The sequence below is a fragment of the Camelus ferus genome, chromosome 8 (assembly GCF_009834535.1).
Source record: "Camelus ferus isolate YT-003-E chromosome 8, BCGSAC_Cfer_1.0, whole genome shotgun sequence".
Lineage (NCBI taxonomy): Eukaryota > Metazoa > Chordata > Mammalia > Artiodactyla > Camelidae > Camelus > Camelus ferus.
In genome coordinates, this window is record NC_045703.1 from 9,104,331 (window position 1) to 9,124,732 (window position 20,402).

A 20,402-nucleotide genomic window follows, 5' to 3' on the forward strand; every position below is an offset into this window, starting at 1 on the left:
TTTCACTCTACTGAGAATCTCCATTCTCTTAAGACCTTACGTTGCATTCTGACATTCAGCCTTGGGGGAAAAGAAAACCTCTCTCATTTCCGTTACCAGAATGTGTCCGTTCTTCCTTGAGGATGGTAACTGCTTGTCTGCCTTGCTCTGCCCACTAAACAACTCGTCCCACAGGCTGAAGTTAAAGCCACACTCATTCACTGCTGTGGCTGACATTTTTTCCCCTCTCTGTTTCTCAGTTGTGAACAGTGTGATTCATTCTGACTCTGTCCACAGTTTATCCCCAGTTTGTTCATTGGCTCTTTTCCTGCCTCTACGGATCAGGGCAGCCACACTCCAGGGCGAAGCTTTTCCTTACTTTCATCCGCACTGTCCTGTGGTACTGAGAGCCGCCTCCTCCCTTGCTCCTTTGGTTTCTTAACCAAAACAACTGTCCTTAAAAGGCTATTGAATGAAAAAAAATCTGTCACCTCCATTAGTTATTCATTTTCATTTATCTATTTTAAATACACTTTTAAAACTTTGCATTAGGGAAAAGTAAAAAGGGAAAGAACAATGAACACCCCAGCATTTACACATGTGATCTGCCCCCAACATTTCATGACCAAAATAATTGCCTGTGTAAATAAGATTTCACCCTTCAAAATACGATATTTATTTTAGAGAGTAAAAGGAAATCATGTTGATCTCATATGATAACCATAAAAAAAAAGTCTGATCATAGGAAAACAGCAAAGTCAATCATTCCAGCTCTTGAAAAATATTTTAATCATGCAAAATCAACAGAATGTGCTCTAACATAATGCTAAAATGTTAACTAAGATGCAGTGGCTTTTATTCATTTTACAGCGTGTATATTTGGCAAGAGTTATGAAAAATAATTACCTTAAAGGAAGTCTAAATATATTATTTCAGAAACAATGTTTCTAAATACAGCAGTAAGCAACAGAAACCATTGTTCTTTATACTTTTTTTTGGCATAACACTGCCATACAGTTACAGAATTATAAAATAACATGTTTCATAATACCATACAGATCCAGAAACTGGTTACAACTGCTACCACATACACATGGTATTGGTCCTGACAGACATGCACAGCATTCTGTAATTCACACGGCAGGTCACAGAGCACGGAGCCCACGGCTGCTGGAGGGTCAGAGCTCCTGGGGGCAGTACAACACATATCTTTTTAAGAATCCTACCCATTTTCCTGAAATGCTTAAAATACAAAGGACACAATGGTTTCCGAATTGAAATAGTGGCCAGACCCAGGTGGCCATGTTTCTTCTTAGGTAGCACCAAGTAAGAGCTGGTACCTCCCTGGGGAAACAAGCAAACAGCCTTCTGATACAAAGGAAAAAGGCTGCTTGTCCAAGGACCTAACACTGTGCTCTTGTTTGTTCCTCTTAATTGTGATGTCCCACAATGTGCTGCCACCCCTTAATGGTATGGGAGCTAGAGTTGCTTCATTGATAAACCATCTGCCACTGAGTCGTCTTGTGTCTGCAGCCAGTCCCCACCCCCACCGCATCTCACTTCTTGTTATTAAAACCACTGGCAAAGGAATTACACTTGCTATCTGATCATTTGATTTTGTCTCTCAGTCTATGAAAGGTTTCAGTCTACTGAGGAGTAGGTGGAATTCATGGTTCAAATGAGTTCAAATGGGATTGTTTCCACACCCATCCTGGTCTCCTTGGCACACATAACATAGAGCATGTCCCCACCACATAAAGCTTTTGCAGACCATTCGTCATCTGCCTCCAATAATTCTGGCACTACACAAACCTATAATGGGCTGTATCTTCATTTCTGTAGTGAGTTTCTAGTTACTGTTTCTAATCTTTTGTTTCCTTTGTGTTTTCCATTTCTTCACATGAAACTCAACCTATCAGCACTGAAAAAGGTGCTCATCTGATGAATGAGTGCAGAACTTGGATGTTTCTTAGACCCAAAGCTTATTATATAACTTTCTCTAGCTAATGTAACTGTTCCACAAACTCCATTATAATTTAAAAATGAAAATATGATCAGCTTCATAGCTTAAATATATTTATATATTTGAATACATAATACATAAGGTTTCTGATTTTTTTTATAAAAAGGTCTTTGAGCATGACAAATGAGCATTAGGTGCCTTTCGTTAAAGTACACTGATTCATTTTATGAAGCGATATATATAATATATATATATATATATATCCCACTGAAAGGACAACCTCCAATAATTTTTGATTGACAATCAGAATTTTTGAACAGGGGAGCGTGGCAGGTGGAATAAGCATTTCAGTGTGACCCAGGATAGTCACACAGTTCAGCTGTAATTTACAGAGCAGGTGTCCAACTGCTCACAATTTCCTAAACAACTCCAAAATGGTGGCGAATGAATGATAACAGTTATTTTATGAAAACTGATGCCCAATGAAATTGTGCATGGAGTCCAAGGAGGAGGGTCACTTCCTCAGAAGTCAGCGATCATGGGGCCCAACCCCCTCCTCATCCAGAGGGGACTCCACAGACCCCTCCTGCCACTGGAGAGGCTGCAGCCCAGCGCGGGCTGTCCTCCACCAAGACACCCACTCTGGTTCGTGGTCACCTCCGCTTCTCTGAACTCAGCCTCCAGGCATAAACAAAGCAGTTAATTGTGTCCTCCACATGAACAATTTTAATTCAAGGAAACAAGCATTTTAAGAAGTTTTTCCCCACAAATAACTAGAACAGTAAGCTTCTCAGCAGTTGAGGAAAAAAGCAGATGACAAAAAAAAAAAATCCTAATCTAGGGTAAAAGGCAAGGACGGAACTGTTTAAATGTTCCTAGTAAAACCACAGCATTAAAGTTTTTCAAATTAATTTCAGATTCCTCCAACCATCTATTGGAATTAAACTTTTAAACCATTTCTCTAATAGAATTCCAGTTTCTACATCCATCAGCGTCTAAAAACAAAAGTAAAACACAGATAAATATTACTTGTAGTAGCTGGAAAATGTTTACAATGAAAATTATAGTGTGTAGCAAAATGAAGCTGAGGCATAAATAAATGTAACAATGTAGTTAATCTTTCTTACTGTAAACACTTTGTCAAATAGAACACATTTGAACAGTGTGGCTAGTACACTCCCTTCTGAACTAATGCTACTGACACAAATGGAAATTTCTCCAAAATGAAAAAGCACCAAAGAAAATTTCATTAAAATAACTGATATTCATGGTTTGGAATGTTCCTTCTGGCAGGATTTTTATAATGGAGTAAAAATTTAAACTTCTGAATGAAAACCATTTACATTAACTAAGGCACATCTGGACACCTCCAGGCATTCATATTTATAACTATATTATCATTCACTTCAGTAATAAGGAACCTCTAAAACATGGTCTGTCCCAAACACAATCTGCTGGTGGGCTGGATGAGTAGGACAGGGAAGGAGGCAGGGTAGTACTCACTGTTACCCGAGAGATTACCCACACAAATCTGTTCATGCAACAAACACTACAGAATTCAAAGCTGGAAGAAGTCAATGCATGTACACCCCTCATTTTCCAGACCCTACACTGGCCCAGGCCATCATTCTGTACAACTGCACCTACGTTTGAAATGATTCTAGGGTGCCTACCTCCAGCCTACCTAATGGATATATCCCAAGAGAAAAAAAAAAATGGGAATTTTAAAAATAGGAAACAAAATAGAAATCTTCAAAACTATTCCTATAACAAAAGAGCTCCACTTACCCCAAACAAACCTGAAAAGACACACAGAGGCGATTACAATCAAGCAAGATCAAGGATGTCCTTTCCGTGGGTGAGAAAATAAAAGCTTTTAGAAGAGCCTCAATTACAGACATACCAAACGCCTGCCTGATTTAGTTACTCACTAGATTATAAACTCAACCATAACTCTACCATAAACTTGGGAAATTTAACTTTAAACAATTAACCAAATATTCTCTCTCCATCAGTTTGACCAATTTTTGACCACTTGACATAGACGTTTACTTACTAAAATGATTTTTTAAAGAGTAACTCAGATGTAACACTGTGCTGTTTTTCCTTTTTCACTAGGTCATACTTTCAAAGTATAAAATCTAGAAGCAAAGTAGGTAATTTTATAAATGTAATGTGTATATTTTAATACTTAGCAAAAAAACTTAGAACTTCTCTAGTAACTCCTGAGTTATGTTTTATTTTCTCCTTGAAGCTGAAAAAAGTAGTTTCTCAAGACCTAAATTCAAAATAAAACTATACAAAATAATTTTTGAACTGAGAACTAGACCTGATTTAGAGAAAGCAGACAGATGGTCACCTCTGTCATGATTCTTTAGAGTTTCTTATGATATTGAGCATGAGAATGTGTAATGGTACAATATTCTTAATGTTATAAACTTTTTCTCTACTGTACAGAAATATATCTTATGATTATATACCACTTTACAGTATTTCAAAATATTTTCACATATATCATCTCCTTTGGGATATGAAAGCACAAAAAATCGGGAAAAAATATACTAGGCTAAGCAAGCGATATAACATCTATTTGCTGTGAAATGCAAAATAGTATTTTACCAATAGCCAATACTTAGCATCCTTGCAGCCCATGGTACAACGATAAAGTCTGTATATTTGCAAAAATTCAATAATGTTTCTAGTTTTTTGGCCATGCTACACTGCACTTTTATAACAGCTTCTCAGTAAATTTCTGCAAGCACATGGTAGTTTTTAAAAATACAAAAAACATCAGAGTCAAACCCAGAGGGCCGTTTCATTTCTAACACACACATAAATACACACCTATAGATCTTACTTTAAAACTATTGAATGTACAAAGTATTCTTAATAGAAAAAAAATTCTAGACTCTCATAATTTTTATCTGCAAAAGGAATGCCACCCTCTCATTTGTTTCCACTGAGTAATTCTCTCATAAGTTATTTACAGATTAAATGCAGGAACCATACTGGTACATGTGAATATGCATTAAAAAAAAACCACCACCACAACCGTGGACAAAGGCCACTGTTCTAAATGGAAGCCAGGCAGTTTTCCCTCGAGACTAAATAATCTCAAATTAAAGGGCACAATCTAATCAAATCCCTAATTAGGAATAATTGTCTAAAAGCTAAATTACTGAATGAAATGTTTTTGCTTCTAAGGGCTCTGATATACTACTAGCTTCTAAGTAATTCAGATTATATCCATGTATCTTAGTATCTGCTGCTTATTAATATTTTAATATCTGGTCACAAAAATTTAATATTATACATTCAGAAAGTGGTCTGAAAATTTTATCATGTATGCAAAATTGGTAAGATATTTTGAGTTTATCATATTCCTACAGTTCAGCCCAATGTGACAACCTACTCTCATGCCCTAACCCTGTGAAACTGTTTATTGAGCTTCATGGGAACATGGCTTCAACACGCAGTATGCTAGAGGGTCCGTGTGAAAAAAGGAGCTGAAATGCAGCAGAACTCTCTCCTCAAATCCTAATGCTCACTTCACAAAACAGTAGAAAGCAAAACCTGGCATATTATGAGAAATGATAATGAGAAAAATAGTTTATATTTATTGAAATACAATATATAACATGAGTGTCACTAACATTCATATTGAAAAAGTCAGATTTGAGCAACAGGGATGTTTCATGTAAATTTCAAGGCAATAAAGTCATATCTCTAAAGGCAAACTATTGGTGTGTTAATTTTTCTAGAAATCCTCTACTAAAAATCCTTTGATCAACAAAGATAACAGAAGATGATATGATGGGGTTAAAAAATAGGACATAGTAAAAATCCTCTAGAGGCAAAAGTGAACAGAACTTTCTCTAAAAGCCTAAGAAACACACAAAAACCATTTCCTTTCTAAATGAAGTAATGTGAAAACATTTTTTCTGTTAATTGCTATAACTATATTTATATGTATGCTCTGAAGTTCTCATGACAGTGCTGGATTGTTTTCTAATGTGTAATAATAATTAGTAATATTATAGGAAATAAAATTATTTGATCTTACCTAATATTAACACATGAAGTACTTATTAAAACTGAGTATATGGGATGTCAAGTCTGTTCTCAATTTCAAGTTTTGACAACTTAAAACATGCAGTAAGTTGTAGGGTTTTTTTTTTTTAAGATAGACTGTGGACTAAGCAACATTAATTGCGCAGACCGCAGAACACTGAGATATTCATGGTTTTAGGGACCACTGCCTGTTGCCAGCTCAAGATGCATGCCTTTTGAAAACACACAATTTCCTTTCTTATTTTTTTTTTAATTCTTCAGTCATTCACCTTCAGAAACAAGCACCAAATTTATATGGAACAGCCACAGAAGGCAAAATTCTTTTCTTGGATTTCTGCATCAAAACTGGTTTTTAAGCCCTTGATACAGAAAAATATTTTTCTAGTATTTTGAACAAAGCAAATGCTTGAAATCATACCGTGGAAAGTCCCCTCTGTAGGGGATCATCTGAATGGACACTAGGCATGCACAGGCCAGCTGACAAGGGTGGCAAGTGAGGGCCAGCATGGAGAAAAGGAAGAGGGAAAAAAACCCCAGCAGGACTGACCAAAGGGCAGGGGCCACTACAGCTCCCCAAGAACATCCATCTCACTTATAAGAACTTAAAAATCAACATGCTGAGGTGCTGTGATGAAAAAAGAAAAGGAAAAAATCCACATTTCTTTATGAACACCTTTGAGAAGACCAAAATTCTTCCCTCCAGCTTGGGGAAAAAAAATGAATCCACAAATAGGGCAAAGGCATAGCAAGGAAACAAAATTAGCCTCTTGATTTTCTTCACATAGAAGGTGGTCTCTCAAAAGAATTTATTCGATGTATCAAAGACTACAGGACCACTTCCAGATATAATGAAAATAATTCAAATGTCACTGCTGTGTACAGGATTCGAAAAATTCACATCCTCAAGGTGTTCCAGGACAGATTCATTAATTGGGTCTCACCTTAGAACTTCTTATTAAATGTTAAATTCAGTGTCGCCCAAAATAAAAATGAAATAACAACCCAAAGCTTATAGCAGAGATCACAAACAGCTGGCTACAAGTGGAAGTGGGACCTCTGTTCCTCGGGGTAAACTGAACAGCAGAAACCCCTTGTGGGTTTTCTGACAATTCACTGTGACGGTACATCATCGTGGGAACCTGCATCTCCGGGATTTCCACAGTCTTTGTCATGACTTTCACTTTCTTCATCTTTTTCAGGAGTTCCACTCTCCTTTTTCTCCACGGGACTATTAGGTGCTTTTGCTGGCTGAGGCTCGGAACTGTCGGCATCACCGTCTGTCTCTGCGTTTCCTGGCCCGGCGGCCTCACTGCCCGGCTCTGAGCTCGGCCCATCTGTCTCTTCTCCCGGCTCTCCAGGTCCCCCCTTTTTTTCTTCAGCTGTTTTGCTATTTACATGCACCACCGAGGAGGAGGAATTCTTGGCGTCCTTGGATTTTTTATGCAGGGACGTTTGACTGCTTTGACCAGAGGCGGCGGGGCCAGGCGTTTTCTGAGCTTTGCTGGCCTCTGACTGGTCTTTCCTCGGTGGTCCCCAGATAAAATTCTCTGAAGGCGTGTAATGTTTCTGGGCGAACCGGAGGAGCTTTCTCCTCTCTCTTCTGTCTCGAATGGTGTAAACAAAATACTCCAGGGCGCTCTGCTTAATATTGGGGATGGTATTTTCCACCAGCGCCTCCTGGAGAATAAATTTTACAAGGGGAGATTTAAAACTTTCATATCCAAGCTCGCCCAGGCTTTTCAGAATACGAGTGATTCTTAAATAGTTGTGCTGGGACCTGGAAGAGGATTGGATAAAATGAAAGAGAAAAATTAGATGGGAGAAAGCAGGGGAATAAAAACTATTGGGAAAATATTTTTTATGGAACTGTGAGCCACGAACACGTCTCAGAATGACTGTACTGAAAGTTGTATCAGACGCCATTAAGAAGAATAAGACAGAAGATATTAAACCTCTATACCTCAGTATAATGCCACTCTACATAAAACTCAAGCATATACTATAAATTTTCTTCATTCCTTTAGTTCTTCATATTTGAAACATATTTAAATTTACAATTCATTCCCACTGGGCTGAACTGCTGTTTGTGTATTAAATACACTGAGGATGAGTATCTCCTAGCGCATCTGCAGCATCACCAAAGTGTGGCACCCATCACAGGTACCCAGTGATGAACGTCAACACGACATCAGCGTCCAGCCCAAAGGCACGATTTACAGGGTCACCTGCTCAGCAAAATCCACCACATTAACCAGCTCGTTAGAAAAGCAGCTAGAAGGATTCCGACAAAGGATGCAAAACTGACTTGTAGAGCAAAGAGTAGGGGCTTCAGAGCCAGGCCTGAATTCACCTCTGCCAACTCCATCTGTGTGAAATCACGGTGTCTCTCAAGCTCAGTACCCTCACCTGTAAAATGGGGAAAACAGCCCACACTCCTCTGGACTTGGAAGAATCAAATGCAGGGCAGGTGGAACACAGTCAGTATGAGACACTGTATACCACCGATGTTATTATTGCCATTGTTATTACTCAGATTTTGTAGTCAGGACTGCTGTATTTGTACCCATCCCAACTTAAGCACCTAAACTCTCTTCCATCTGTGGCCTCTCTCTCCTCTTCTTTCCCTGTCACAGAATTTCAAATGTTGCTTCTAATGGCACTGACCCCAAAGATGCTTCTCTCCCCAGATTGCACTAACGTCTTCCATTTCGGTCCCCAAACTAAGGCCACTATCAGATGAAAGTATTCCAAACCTATTTGGTCATAACTAATAACCTTACCTCCGCTCCCTCACTCAGCCCAATAGTTGCTTGATTACAAACACCTGGCTGCATCCTATGGCACCTTCAGGTACGTATGTTAATCATGTGTGTTCTCAACAGCCCAAGTTATTTCTTATTTCTTTACCCAGCACTGCCACACAGCCACAACCATCACTTATTTCCAATCTCCCAAAACCTATTTATACCTCAGACACTGAACTTTGTACAAGCATTGCACGTATGTGCCCTGGCTCCCAGAAGTGTGAGAGTAGCCACTTCGGAAAAACTAGCCATTTATTTGGGAAGAGTGAAGAAGGATATTGAATTGAGGGGTGGAATGGTGTGGTTCTATGGCCTTATATTTTTAAAAAAAATTTTTATTGAAGTATAATTGATTCACAGTGTTAGTTTCAGGTGTACAGCAAAGTGATTCAGTTATACATATACATACATATATATATGTTTCCTTTTCAAATTCTTTTCCATTGTATGTTATTACAAGAAATTGACTATAGTTCCGTGTGCTATATAGTAGGTCCTTGTTGTTTATCTGTTTTATACATAGTAATGTGTGTCTGTTAATACCCAACCCCTAATTTATCCATTCTTGCCCTTTCCCATTTGGTAATCATAGTTTGTTTTCTGTCTGTGAGTCTGTTTTTGGTTTGTAATTAGAATTTGCATTATTTTTTTTTAGATTCCACACATATAAGTGATATCATATGATATTCGTCTTTCTCTGTTTGACTTATTTCACTTAGTATGATATCTCTAGGTCCATCCATGTTGCTGCAAATGGCATTATTTCATTCTTTTTATGGCTGAGTAATATATATACACACACACACCATATCTTCTTTAATCATTAATCTGTTAATGGACACTTAGGTTGTTTCCACGTCTTGGCTATTGTAAATAGTGCTGCTATAAAAATTGGGGTGCATGTATCTTTTTGAATTATAGTTTTCTCTGGATATGTGCCCAGGAGTGGGGCTACTGGATCATATGGTAAGTCTGTTTTTAGCTTTTTAAGGAAACTCCATACTGTCCTCCATAGTGGTGGCACCAAATGACATTCTCACCAACAGTGTAGGCTGTGGCCGTATATTTTAATAAAAGAGTATGGACAAAACAAAAACCATGATTCGGGCTAACCAAATATCAGAAAAATCCAGCAGTTTTTATTATTCTCTCCGTTTACCAAAATAGTATCATCTTAATATTCAACTCTTTGAAGGCCAATGGGTAAAACATAGCACAGCTTCATTTCAGGTTTATGAATCTGTGTTTTTTAATGGTTAGGAAGTACCAGTCTTTTAAGACAATACAAATTGGAGTGAAGTTGAGACAACATGCCATTACCAGCAGGACTGACCTAGTTGTCAGGTTAGTGTAAAGTCTGGATACCCTAAAACCTCAGTGGTAAAATCCCTGGGCAGGAGCCGCTTCATAAATTGAGGAGAAAGGGATGTATGGAAAAGTGGAAGAATATTTTCCTTTAAAACTCCCAAAAAGGAGTTATACGACACAAGAAAATTTACTATCTTTGCAACCAGCTCAATTTCACATATCCAGTCCAAGATGAATCACCATGATAAAATGTCTGTGCACACTTATCTGTGTCAACACACTCTCCAATTAAAAAACTTACATAACAGGAGAAGAGGACCAAACCTTGGGTTAAAGAGAATAAAAGATCAGGATTATGGAACAAAATCATGCAAGAAAGAAACTGGGTATTTCAGTAGGATTTGAAATAAATGTCACAAATAAATACAAAAACCCCCCACCCTCCTACTGTTGTGAGGAGACTCGGGGGTCTCACGGCAGATAAAAGAGCAAAGGTGGGCTTCCAGAGGTAAGGGCGGTGGAAAGGGCGGAAGCTGTCAGGAAGACTAGGTGGGAGAAGACGGAAGACACAAAAGGCAGGAACCAGGACACAGAACACAAAAGTGAGAGGGGCTTCCAGGGCCTGAAATACAGCGCAGTACATGACTGCAGATAAACCTGGAAGAACACCTTAGTGGTTGGTCTATGTCTCTGGCACTCTCACGTTTGAAAATCTTTCACCTCTTCAAGTCATGGTCACTTGTTCACTATTTCATCTCACTTTCAGTCAATAGTTTTTGTCTGCTGGGCTACTATAAATATAGTGAGTTGCCTGCCCACTCTGAAAAACTCAGGATGTCATACAGATTAAAACACCAATCAAAGCTGTATGCGATATCCACGGAAAGGCAATATGGTGGTGGCAAGAAAGGAGCTGGATGGCACAGCGAGTGAGACGGGGCAGCAAGGGTCAGGCTGCCCTCGCTGCCCCAAGCCAGGAGGTCATTTAATGAAAGCCTTCAGAAGGGCTCTGTGTCCAGCTACCAATGAGAGGATCTGATGATAAAACGCCAAGGAGGATTTAGGCTGACAACCCTGTCTTGTTCATCACTTATTCATTCAACAAACATTTACTAAATAAGCTTGCTACTCTAACCCAAAACTACAAGGTGGAAAAGGGGATTCTCTAAGATGACACTTGTGAGTACACGGAAAATGAGATACTATCAGATTCTCTTCAAAGACTGACTTCTGCCCTCCTTCACATCAATAGGCTGCTTGCATGCAGTTGTCATTGACAGTCTGACGCGAGTGCTTAGAAATGTCATCCAGAGATCGCTACCTGCATGGCTTTGGCAGAGGCACAGACACTTCTCCAATAAATGCCCTTTATAAATCCCATTTAACTTGAGTTATGAGTTAATGGGTGTTCTGGTCAAGACCATAAGGCTTTATGCCCATATTTGAGTATTTTAGTATAAGCTACCATTTTAACAGTGTTGACTATAACTAATAAAGTAAAAGGAAGACCTAAGTGTTCATTTTACCAAAGCAAGATAAAAGTTCTAGAAAAACACAAAACATTTAGTTATTTGATGCACAAAACTCTGTTTGGGGCAAAGACAAATTTCTTAGGTTAGTTCTAATTATTTTTCTCTTAATACTTGCCCAGTTCAACTAATTACAACGTGCTAAAAATGTTTTAAAGTTGTTGGTTTCATAGTCTGGCACTCATAAGTTACCCTATAATTAAAAAGAAAAACAAAATAACCCGCCAGTTTGCATGCAAAGAAAATAATTAAAAAAAAAAAAACTTTGGGTAAACGTATTAATGAAAGTTATAAATATCCAAGCAAAAGAACACAGCAAATCAATTCCAAATCAACCGTTTATATTTTCTTCACAGGTTTTAGGATTTACTAAGCGAAAATGGGCTTTTGTTTTTGACCTAAATGATGAAGATTCTAATTTTCCCTCTTTCTTAGGAAAGTGGATGTGTACATCTCAGTCTTACAAAATGATTTTTATAGATCAGAGGCTTAATTCATGGATTTAAGCTAAGAAGGCACCAGGCCTGAGGGACAGACTGCGCTTCAAGAAACTTACAACCTAGGAGAGCTGGTTTGGAGAAATGTATATAAACAATAACCACAAATGCCAAGAAATGTGGTATAAAGAGGGAGAGAGACCACACTTGGCTGTGGGCAGTGGAGAGGTTTCAGGAAGAACCAGCTCTGAAATTGAGTAGCCATATTTCTACCTGAAATATCCTTCTTTTCAGTTGTTGCTTTGTTTTGTTTTGGGAATACAGAACCGGGAATAAAAGGCACTTTGGACTAGCTTTTGAATTCAAATTCCTGGGTCCATCTGCTACTTATTCCTGCGTTCCACGGAGAATTCCAACCAAGGGAAAACAAGCCGGCTGGGATGTACGGCAGGCGGGGCTTTACTTACTCATTCAGATGCTGAAACCTCTCCTGCCAGTTAACAGCCCGAGCAACATTTCCAGTTTTATCGATCAGTTTTATTCCAAAAAATTCTAACATCATTTTATAAGCCAGGAGGAACCTTCGAATTGCTTCTTTTGTTTTTTTGAATTCCTAATAAAAAAAAGAAAAGGCAGTTGAAGGGACTCGGGAGTGACAGGGCAATCACATGGTAGTATTATTTGGCTATTTCACGTGAAACAAAACAAGCCTGCATTACCTCAATTTCATATGTAGTTAGTTCTTTTGCGTAAAAGTTCAAGCCTTGTTCTCTCAGAGGGAAGAGCCTATTTTTTAGAAAAACAATTTTTTTAGATTAATGTTGCCTGGAAAGCATCCATGATTAAACAGGACACGGCTGAAGAGAGAGAACATGGGACTGACCATTGGATGTAAGTGTGGTTGTGCTCCAGAGTCTCATAATCCCCTTTCCACTTGTTGAGAACTTCTTCAATGTAAACACCTAAACGGTGAAAAGGGAGATGAACCAGGCATTTCAAACATTGTTGAAAAGCATTTTAAGATCTAATCACTTAAGCTTTATATTAAAACTTTTTAGAACTTAATAACAGCACACAAGAGCAATGCTTTTATAAGGTGAATACCCTATGCCAAATACTCAGTTATGTCATAAGCCTGACTTAAAAAAAAATTAATGGTGCCTCAAATTGCAGAAAGTTCTACTGGACAGTTACTCTAAAGCAGAAGCTGGCAAACTATGGCCTGCCGTCCTGTTTTATAAAGAAAGCTTTACTGGAACACAGCCACGCACATTCTTTCATGCATTTATATACAGCAGTGGAGTTGAGTCCACTGCAACAGAGATCATATGGTCCACAAAGCTGAGGATGCTTCCGACCTTGCGCTGCACAGAAGTCTGCCAGCCTCTGCCTTGGAGGGACAGATAGTTCTTCAAATACTAGATCGAATAAAAATGAAATGTATCCCAGGGGGAAAGAAAGAAAGGAGACAGACGTGGGGGGATGAGAAAGAGGAGAGATGCAGGAAAAAGGAGAAGGAAAGGTGGAAAGAAAAATGCAAGGAGACGGTGGGTGGTGAGCGCCCCCTATCTGCGGGGCCCGTCAGGCCGACTGCGCAGGGACTCTCCATCTGGATAGCCCCGCTTTTACTGAGGAAATCATGTGATCTGGTCAAAGTCACTGACTCATAAAAGAACATGTCTAGAAATAGAGCACAGGTCTCCGGTTCTAAAATGTAAGTCCTTCCTTTGATCGCTTCCTATTTTCCTCCCATAAGAACTTATTACAGTAAAATCCGCCTGCTTATTCTGACCCCCACCCAATCTTACAAGATTTCCAAATAAATTTTGTGATAAAGATTACAAAAAAATTAATGCATTGCTTTAAGTTATTGCTCTAAATTACTACCTCAAAAATAAATGCACTGTTGGAAATACAAAAATAATTTGGTTAAACACTGTCATTATCTCTACGTTCAATGTTTTTAATATTTGAAGGCATTCCTTTAGGTAAATTTTATTAAATTCATATCAGAGTCAAATTAACAATCTACCATTGCATTTCTTCAAAAGGTTTTCTTACCCCAGGTCCTAAAAAAACTAATTTAATTAGTATTATTTTGATTAGTAAATAAAGCAGCGTGTTTCCACCATTAGTAAATATGACAGAGCATTTTTATCTAGAGGGTTCCTTCCAAAACAGGGCTGACTTCTGGGACACCAGAAATTAATTAAAGACAAGAGGATCTGGCCACTTCAGCAATGTCCTTAAGTCCCAATTCCCAGCAGACGTGTCTGCCAGTGCACAATATAGGAGACTCCTCCTCCCAAAGCTCCACCCCACATTTACATATTCTTCCTCTAGTTAATTCACCAAAGAATGCAAGGTCCTGCCCTCCGGAAAGCTTTGCAGTCCGCGACCTTCGTTCCCTGGCTCACAGTGCTGTGGATTTGGCTGAGTTTCCACTGAGAGCAGAGTGCAGCGGCCAGGGCCATCTGGTCACCTCGCAGAGATTAAGGGCTCTAAGGAGAACAGCCAGCTTTCTGGTCTGACCTGCATACAATTAGGATGCCCACCAGGAACCACAACGTGGTGCCTCTGTGAAACATGCCTGTCACCCTGGAGGCTGCATCCTCTCACTCTAGGTTTAGAAAAGATCCTATGAGGGCAACTGTAGAGTTGTAAAGGGGGGCACGTTTATTTGGTTGAGTTGAATGGAGATCTGCTGTGTCTGTGGTCCCCTTCCTAGGATGTCCTAACTCTGAACTGGAACTGCGGTAGCCCCACTCCCCCCGACCCCTGAATCTGAAAATCAACAGGAAAGCTTACTCTAGTACAAACATCACTTTTCAATTAGGTTCTAAATATTCTGGGGGTGTGGCACAGTGAAAAGAATACTTAACTCTAGAACCCAGACCCAAGACTGTGATCCAGTGACCCAAGTCAGTCATGCAAGCTGTGGAACTCAGTGACTTCATCTTTAAAACGAGAAAGTTGACTTTAATTTCCCCTAATGTTCCATTTTAATAATCTAATATTCTGTGGTGCTATAAATCTCCTCTCTTCCTCTCACAAAAATGGCGCCCACTACCTTTCAGAGAGTAGTAGCCACTGCAAACACGTGGTGGGAAGGTATTGCTAACCCTCACGTTATTCCTCCAGAATTTACCGAGAGGATGCTCACAGCGCTAGGGTCTAGGTCTCTGGGGAAACAGACAGCAGAGGAAAGTAAAGCCAGTCAACGAACCAATGCATTAAATGCATTAAGAGTGTATGGACCATGGAATAAACAAAGAATAACTAGCTGTAGTATTATTTTAAAAGTCTGCTTTTTACCAAGGTAGTAGATTACTCACCATCTGGCTTAAAGGGAATTTTATTCTTATAAAAACGAAGATTGCTTAAGTCATTCTGATACCGGATATCTTTGAAGTTCTGCTAAAGGAAAAAATAAATCAATCTCCAGCATATGGACATATAAAAAAGGCACAAGGACCTTTCTTGCATGTTTGCTCATTGGCACCCCAAAGTAACAAAAACAGAAAGGAAATATTTTACATTTTAGAAAAAGAAAACCATTCTAGAGTCTTACTGGGTACTGGTGTCGGTATTTGTACAAATCCCTCGCAGCATAAAAACTTCTCTTTGGTTTGGCAGTTGCTTCAGTGGAATCACCACCCTAAAATTAAAAGTGAAATTCCATTTACATGTTGAAGGAAGATAATCCCACTTAGAGAGATTTCCAGAACAAACTTAAAATAATGACTATCCATAAAGAAAGCCTGAGAACTGTCAAGCTGTCCAGATTAATGAGATACTATAAACATCCTTTTGATAATGCTCCCTAGCAACATTTATTGGCATCCTTGGTTCCTGATTTGAGGCCAATAACATTTGTCCTAAGGTGTTTTACTAAATAAAAAAACTTTATTCTTCACCAAAAGCCTCTAGAGGCCAAATGTTATGGGTCAGTATCCATCAGAAACAACTCAAAATGAATTCAAGACATATATTTCACCAGAGGTAACACAAGTGATACTACAACAAAACTTACTTTAGAATACATCACACTAAAAAAAAAAAAAAAGTGTTAAAATAATAATTCAATTCTACTAAGAAAACTATCATTAATTTTGCAATATTTTGCTGTACTTGGAAATCAAGTAATACTGATGAAAGGAATGGGGGCTTTTAAAACAAACTAAATAGCTTTCTAAACTCCATCCTTTACAGCACGTAGCAAGTGCACAAAGGCATAAATGACTTTCTGTTAAGTCAGTGATCATACAATGTGATACAAATTAGCAAGTTTAAACTATATACACACAAAGCAATAAAAGCTCTCAACTGGAATGAACCTCACATTGTAGTAACTTATATGTGGTAGTTCACTCATACTGCTTAAATTCTAAACACAATCCCCATCCCCATGACATAATGTTTAAAGTATAAGATCCAGGTCCATATAACCAGTTTACAGTCTCTAACCACATGTACTATTATAACGTATAAGAAAGTGCTTTGGGTCCAGTGTCACGCAGAAGAATGAGAATGGTGACGACGATGAACAGATGACAAAGTTTAGATCGGGACATTTATTATGAGCTCTGCCCCAAGTCCTCTCCTCATCAGCCCCCACCCCATCTGTGTAGACAGACTGCCACCCTCTCAGCCATTTTCACACATTTTTGAAGTAGCGTGGTGCTCACCATTACTACAAGTACCGAGACACCTGAGCACAAAATTCTCTGTTGTTTAACGTCAGCGACCCCTATCATGTTGCATAAGAACAGGAAAGCTTAAGTTCTGGTCCTTGCCACACGTTTCAAAACAGCTCTGCCTCTCAAGGCTCTCAATCTACAGAGCCTGAGCCACAACCATGCGGAGCGTCATCCTACGTTTGTGCAGAAAAGCACTTTCCCGTTTACAAAGCACTTACACGTGCAGTATTTAATTTGACCCTTATAACACACCTGGCAGGCAGTTAGGAGCACTTGCATCTTAGAAACAAGGAAATCCAGGCTTGGAGAAGTTTAACAAGACCCGGAGCCCAGAGATAGGGAAGCAACCAGAACCCCAGGCTCTGGGCTCGAAGTCCAGCTAGCTCAGCATGAGTCAGTTTAAGCCCCACTAAACACAAAGGATCGCTATAGAAACTTTGGTATAATGTCAAAACCCCAACCTGGGAGTCAGGATCCTTGGGCTGAGTCTTAAATCTGCTGCTTATTTGTGAGGCCTTTAACTGCATCTTGGTTTTATCATCTGTGAAATGAGAATGACTCACACCCTACCTATTTCCCACAATTATCCGGGGAACAGCTGCCTCCTCCGACCTCTAAACGTGCCAACCTGCCGCATCCGCCGGCTCCTCCACTTCCGCTCCTCTTGGTCTCCATCCCACTGCCTTCACCTGCTCTGCCACGGATTCTGCTCCTTAACATACTGTTCCTAGTTCCTGTATCAAAACTTACCTGTCTCCTTCGTCATTTCCCTCAGCAAACATGCTGTAGTATCTCTAATCTTAAAATAAACACACACAAATTGAGACTGACCCCAATCCCCCCCGCAATGACAGCTCTGCTCCCTTTTATAGTAAAACATCACCAGAGAGCTGCTCACAGTCCCTGTCGGTTCCGTCCTCTCCTATTCTCCCCAGACCCTCCCTAGTCAGGTTTTCATCCCCCACATTCCATCAAGATGGCTCTTGTGAATGTCACTAACAAATTTCCATCTCACCAAACCATTTCTCAGTGCTCAACTCAAGGCGACCTTCTGGCAGCATCAGGCCAGTTAACGCCTCCCTCTGTCCTGAAACACTGTCATATGCCACACCTGGCCTGGTTTTTCCTCCTATATCATTGGTCAGCCTCATATTTGGCTCCTCCTGTTCACAGGCTCTAAATGGAGGAGCGCGAGGGGGCTTAATCCACGTTTCTCACTCGCCTTCATGACTATGTCTTCCCATGACTTGAATACCACCAATTTATATGCTGACAACTCCAGTCCTGGACTGAGGCTCCACTCATAGACATAATTAACTTCTCAACAACTCCACTTGGATGTCTCATAGGATATTAAACTCAAGAGAATTCTTGATTTAACTTCTGTTGCTGCTTTCTTTCTAGATTTCCCGACCTTAGTTAATATCACAGTCATTTCTCAAATACACACTTGGACTAGAGTACAGCAATGAGGGTGGTAAGACGCAGCCAGCCTGGGATGTATTTTAAAGGTAATTTGAAGTACTCGCAAATGACTATGGGGGGTAGGGAACAGTCAGATACAAAATTTAAAAGTAGATTTTTTAAAGAAGTGACATGATGATACTGACAAGAAAAATTAATCATTAAAGGGGAAAATAGAGGGTTGGGGTGACCTACCATGTACTGAGGTTGCAATTAACAGATTGAAACATTAATTATCAAACTGTTTTATACACATGGACCTGGTTAGTTGGACTGAATCTGAGCTGGTGTTTTTTGATATTCCAAACTTCTTGAGAAGGTTATTTAAATGGGAGACAAGTGGAAGGGGTAAACACTGCAATACAGCGTCTAATACTTCCCTGGGTCTTAATTTGCTGGACAAAATGACCCAGAGCCAAGAGGCAGAAATATATTCACAATTCCAGCAGATCAAAGCACCTCTCTCTCTGGATGATCTTGGGCAAGTTTCTCCTTCTGGGCCTCAAGTTTCTCTAAAATGGGGATTCAAAACAGCAACTCCCACCCCACCCCCAAAATTGCAGGTAATGGAAATAAAATGTTTAGCATCCAGCCTGCACTAAGACTGCTTCCTCCTGACCTAAACGGAGATGATCATCAGGACAGATGAGGCAGCCTTCACTGTAAAATGCAGGAGCTGATTTCCTCTACTCCAGCCAAGTACCCCGTGGTTACATTAGACTGAGGGCTCCATTCCCCCTTCTCAACCCCCATGGCTGATAAAGAGGGAGGCCTAATGCAGAACCACATGCTGGGAAGACCTCCACGATGCACACTTCTTCAGAGGGTTGGCTCTGCAGTTCCTCTCTTTTTTTAAGTTTTCTGAATTATTTTCAGTCCATCAGAGATTAAAAGAGATATTCATCTCTTCACTAACACCTCATCCAAGTTGCACTGGGCAAATGACTTAAGCGCAGTTGGATCAACAAGTCTTCCGGTTGAAATAAGATTTTCGAAGCGTGCCCTGAACTCCTGGGTGGGCAGGCCTTACTTGGAATAAGAACTATGTTGTGTTAACGTCGGATGGGGGCCTTCTAGGATACTTCGGAAAGCGGTAGACCCCTCCGTAGGGAACAGTGCTGGCTGCTCAATCGCGGTCCCACCTTATTCTGGGTAATTCTGACCAGTAAGATGCACTAGACGGGTTTTCACCGTCGTCTATTTTTAGGCAGGTTCCTCCCACCCCAGCTTCGCATCACCCAGCTGCGCTGCGGAGGCAACGAAACACCCATTCAAGTTGGGTTCCGCCCGGAGGGACTTCCTCGTGGTGGCTGGGCTCGGGCCCCAAGCCGGCAGCAGGCGGCCCCGCGCCCCCGGCCCCCGCAGGCCCTGGGTCCCCGGGACCAGCCACCCGCGCCCCCGCCCCTGCCACCTGCGCGTGCCACCTGCGCGCGGGGGTGGCCGGGACCGCTCCTCCCCCCGGGGACGTCCTTTTCCCCCGGCCGAGGCCGCCGCGGGCCGCATACCTGCTCGGCGCCCGCCGCCTGGGCGTCCCGGTCCGGCGCGGGGCTGGCGCGGGGCCGTCCGCCGGCTCTCTCCGGGGATTGCGCGGGCTGCTCCGGCTCGCGCCCCGGGCCCTCGTCGCCGCCTGGCCCCGGCTCCTCGGGCTCGGGCTCTGAGTCGGTCTGCCAGGTGGAGTCGCAGTCCTCCACGGTGGTGGGCTCGCGGAAGCTGACCCCGCCAAGCAGGTTGCCCATCGGCGAGGCGGGAGCGGGCGCGGGCGGGCGCGGGCGGGCGCGGGCTGCGGGGCGCGGGCGGGCGGGCGGGATGCAGCGGCGGCGCTGGGGCCCGGGCCTGGCCGCGGCCGGGGCGCGGGGCGGCACCTCGGCGCGCCCGGGCCGCACTGCCTCCGCGCGGCGGGCGAGCGGCGGGCGGGCGCACAGGCGGGGAGGAGCCCGCGGCCGGGGGACCGCCGCCGCCCGCGCCCGAGCCCGCCCATCGCTCCCCGCGTCCCCGCCTCCCCGCGGGCGCGAGCCGCCCGCCCCGGCCCCGGCGCGCACCTCGCTCTCGGCTCTGCAGCCCGGAAGGCCCGCCTCCCTCGGCCCCCGACGTCCCCGGGAGTGATCGGGGTCCGCCGCCGCCCCCTCTTCCCCACAGCACCTGGGGCC

The 20,402-nt window shown here is 41.6% G+C and overlaps 1 protein-coding gene across 2 annotated transcripts; it reads right to left on the reverse strand.

Annotated features, from left to right (window-relative positions):
• Positions 1 to 744: 744 nt before the first annotated feature.
• On the reverse strand, positions 745 to 20,103 carry OGFRL1 (opioid growth factor receptor like 1). 2 transcript variants are annotated; one of them, XM_032484442.1, is made up of 7 exons: positions 19,761 to 20,103; positions 15,663 to 15,749; positions 15,427 to 15,505; positions 12,975 to 13,053; positions 12,811 to 12,877; positions 12,559 to 12,704; positions 745 to 7,790 (listed from the first exon to the last, which is right to left on the reverse strand). In XM_032484442.1, exons 1-7 carry the CDS (start codon positions 19,989 to 19,991, stop codon positions 7,124 to 7,126), a joined length of 1,356 nt encoding a protein of 451 aa, XP_032340333.1. In that variant the 5' UTR covers positions 19,992 to 20,103; the 3' UTR covers positions 745 to 7,123. The 2 variants fall into 2 exon arrangements, with proteins under 2 accessions (XP_032340333.1, XP_032340332.1); XM_032484441.1 differs by having other exon boundaries at positions 15,427 to 15,508.
• Between the last annotated feature and the right edge of the window lie 299 nt (positions 20,104 to 20,402).

Coding starts and splice junctions, on each gene's coding strand:
- OGFRL1 (XM_032484441.1), bottom strand. CDS start 19,991: ATGGGCAACCTGCTTGGCGGGGTCAGCTTCCGCGAGCCCACCACCGTG. Junction 12,705..12,810: donor TAACTACATATGAAATTGAG/GTAATGCAGGCT, acceptor TTTTTTTATTAG/GAATTCAAAAAAACAAAAGA. Junction 7,791..12,558: donor AGGTTTCAGCATCTGAATGA/GTAAGTAAAGCC, acceptor ATCCTCTTCCAG/GTCCCAGCACAACTATTTAA.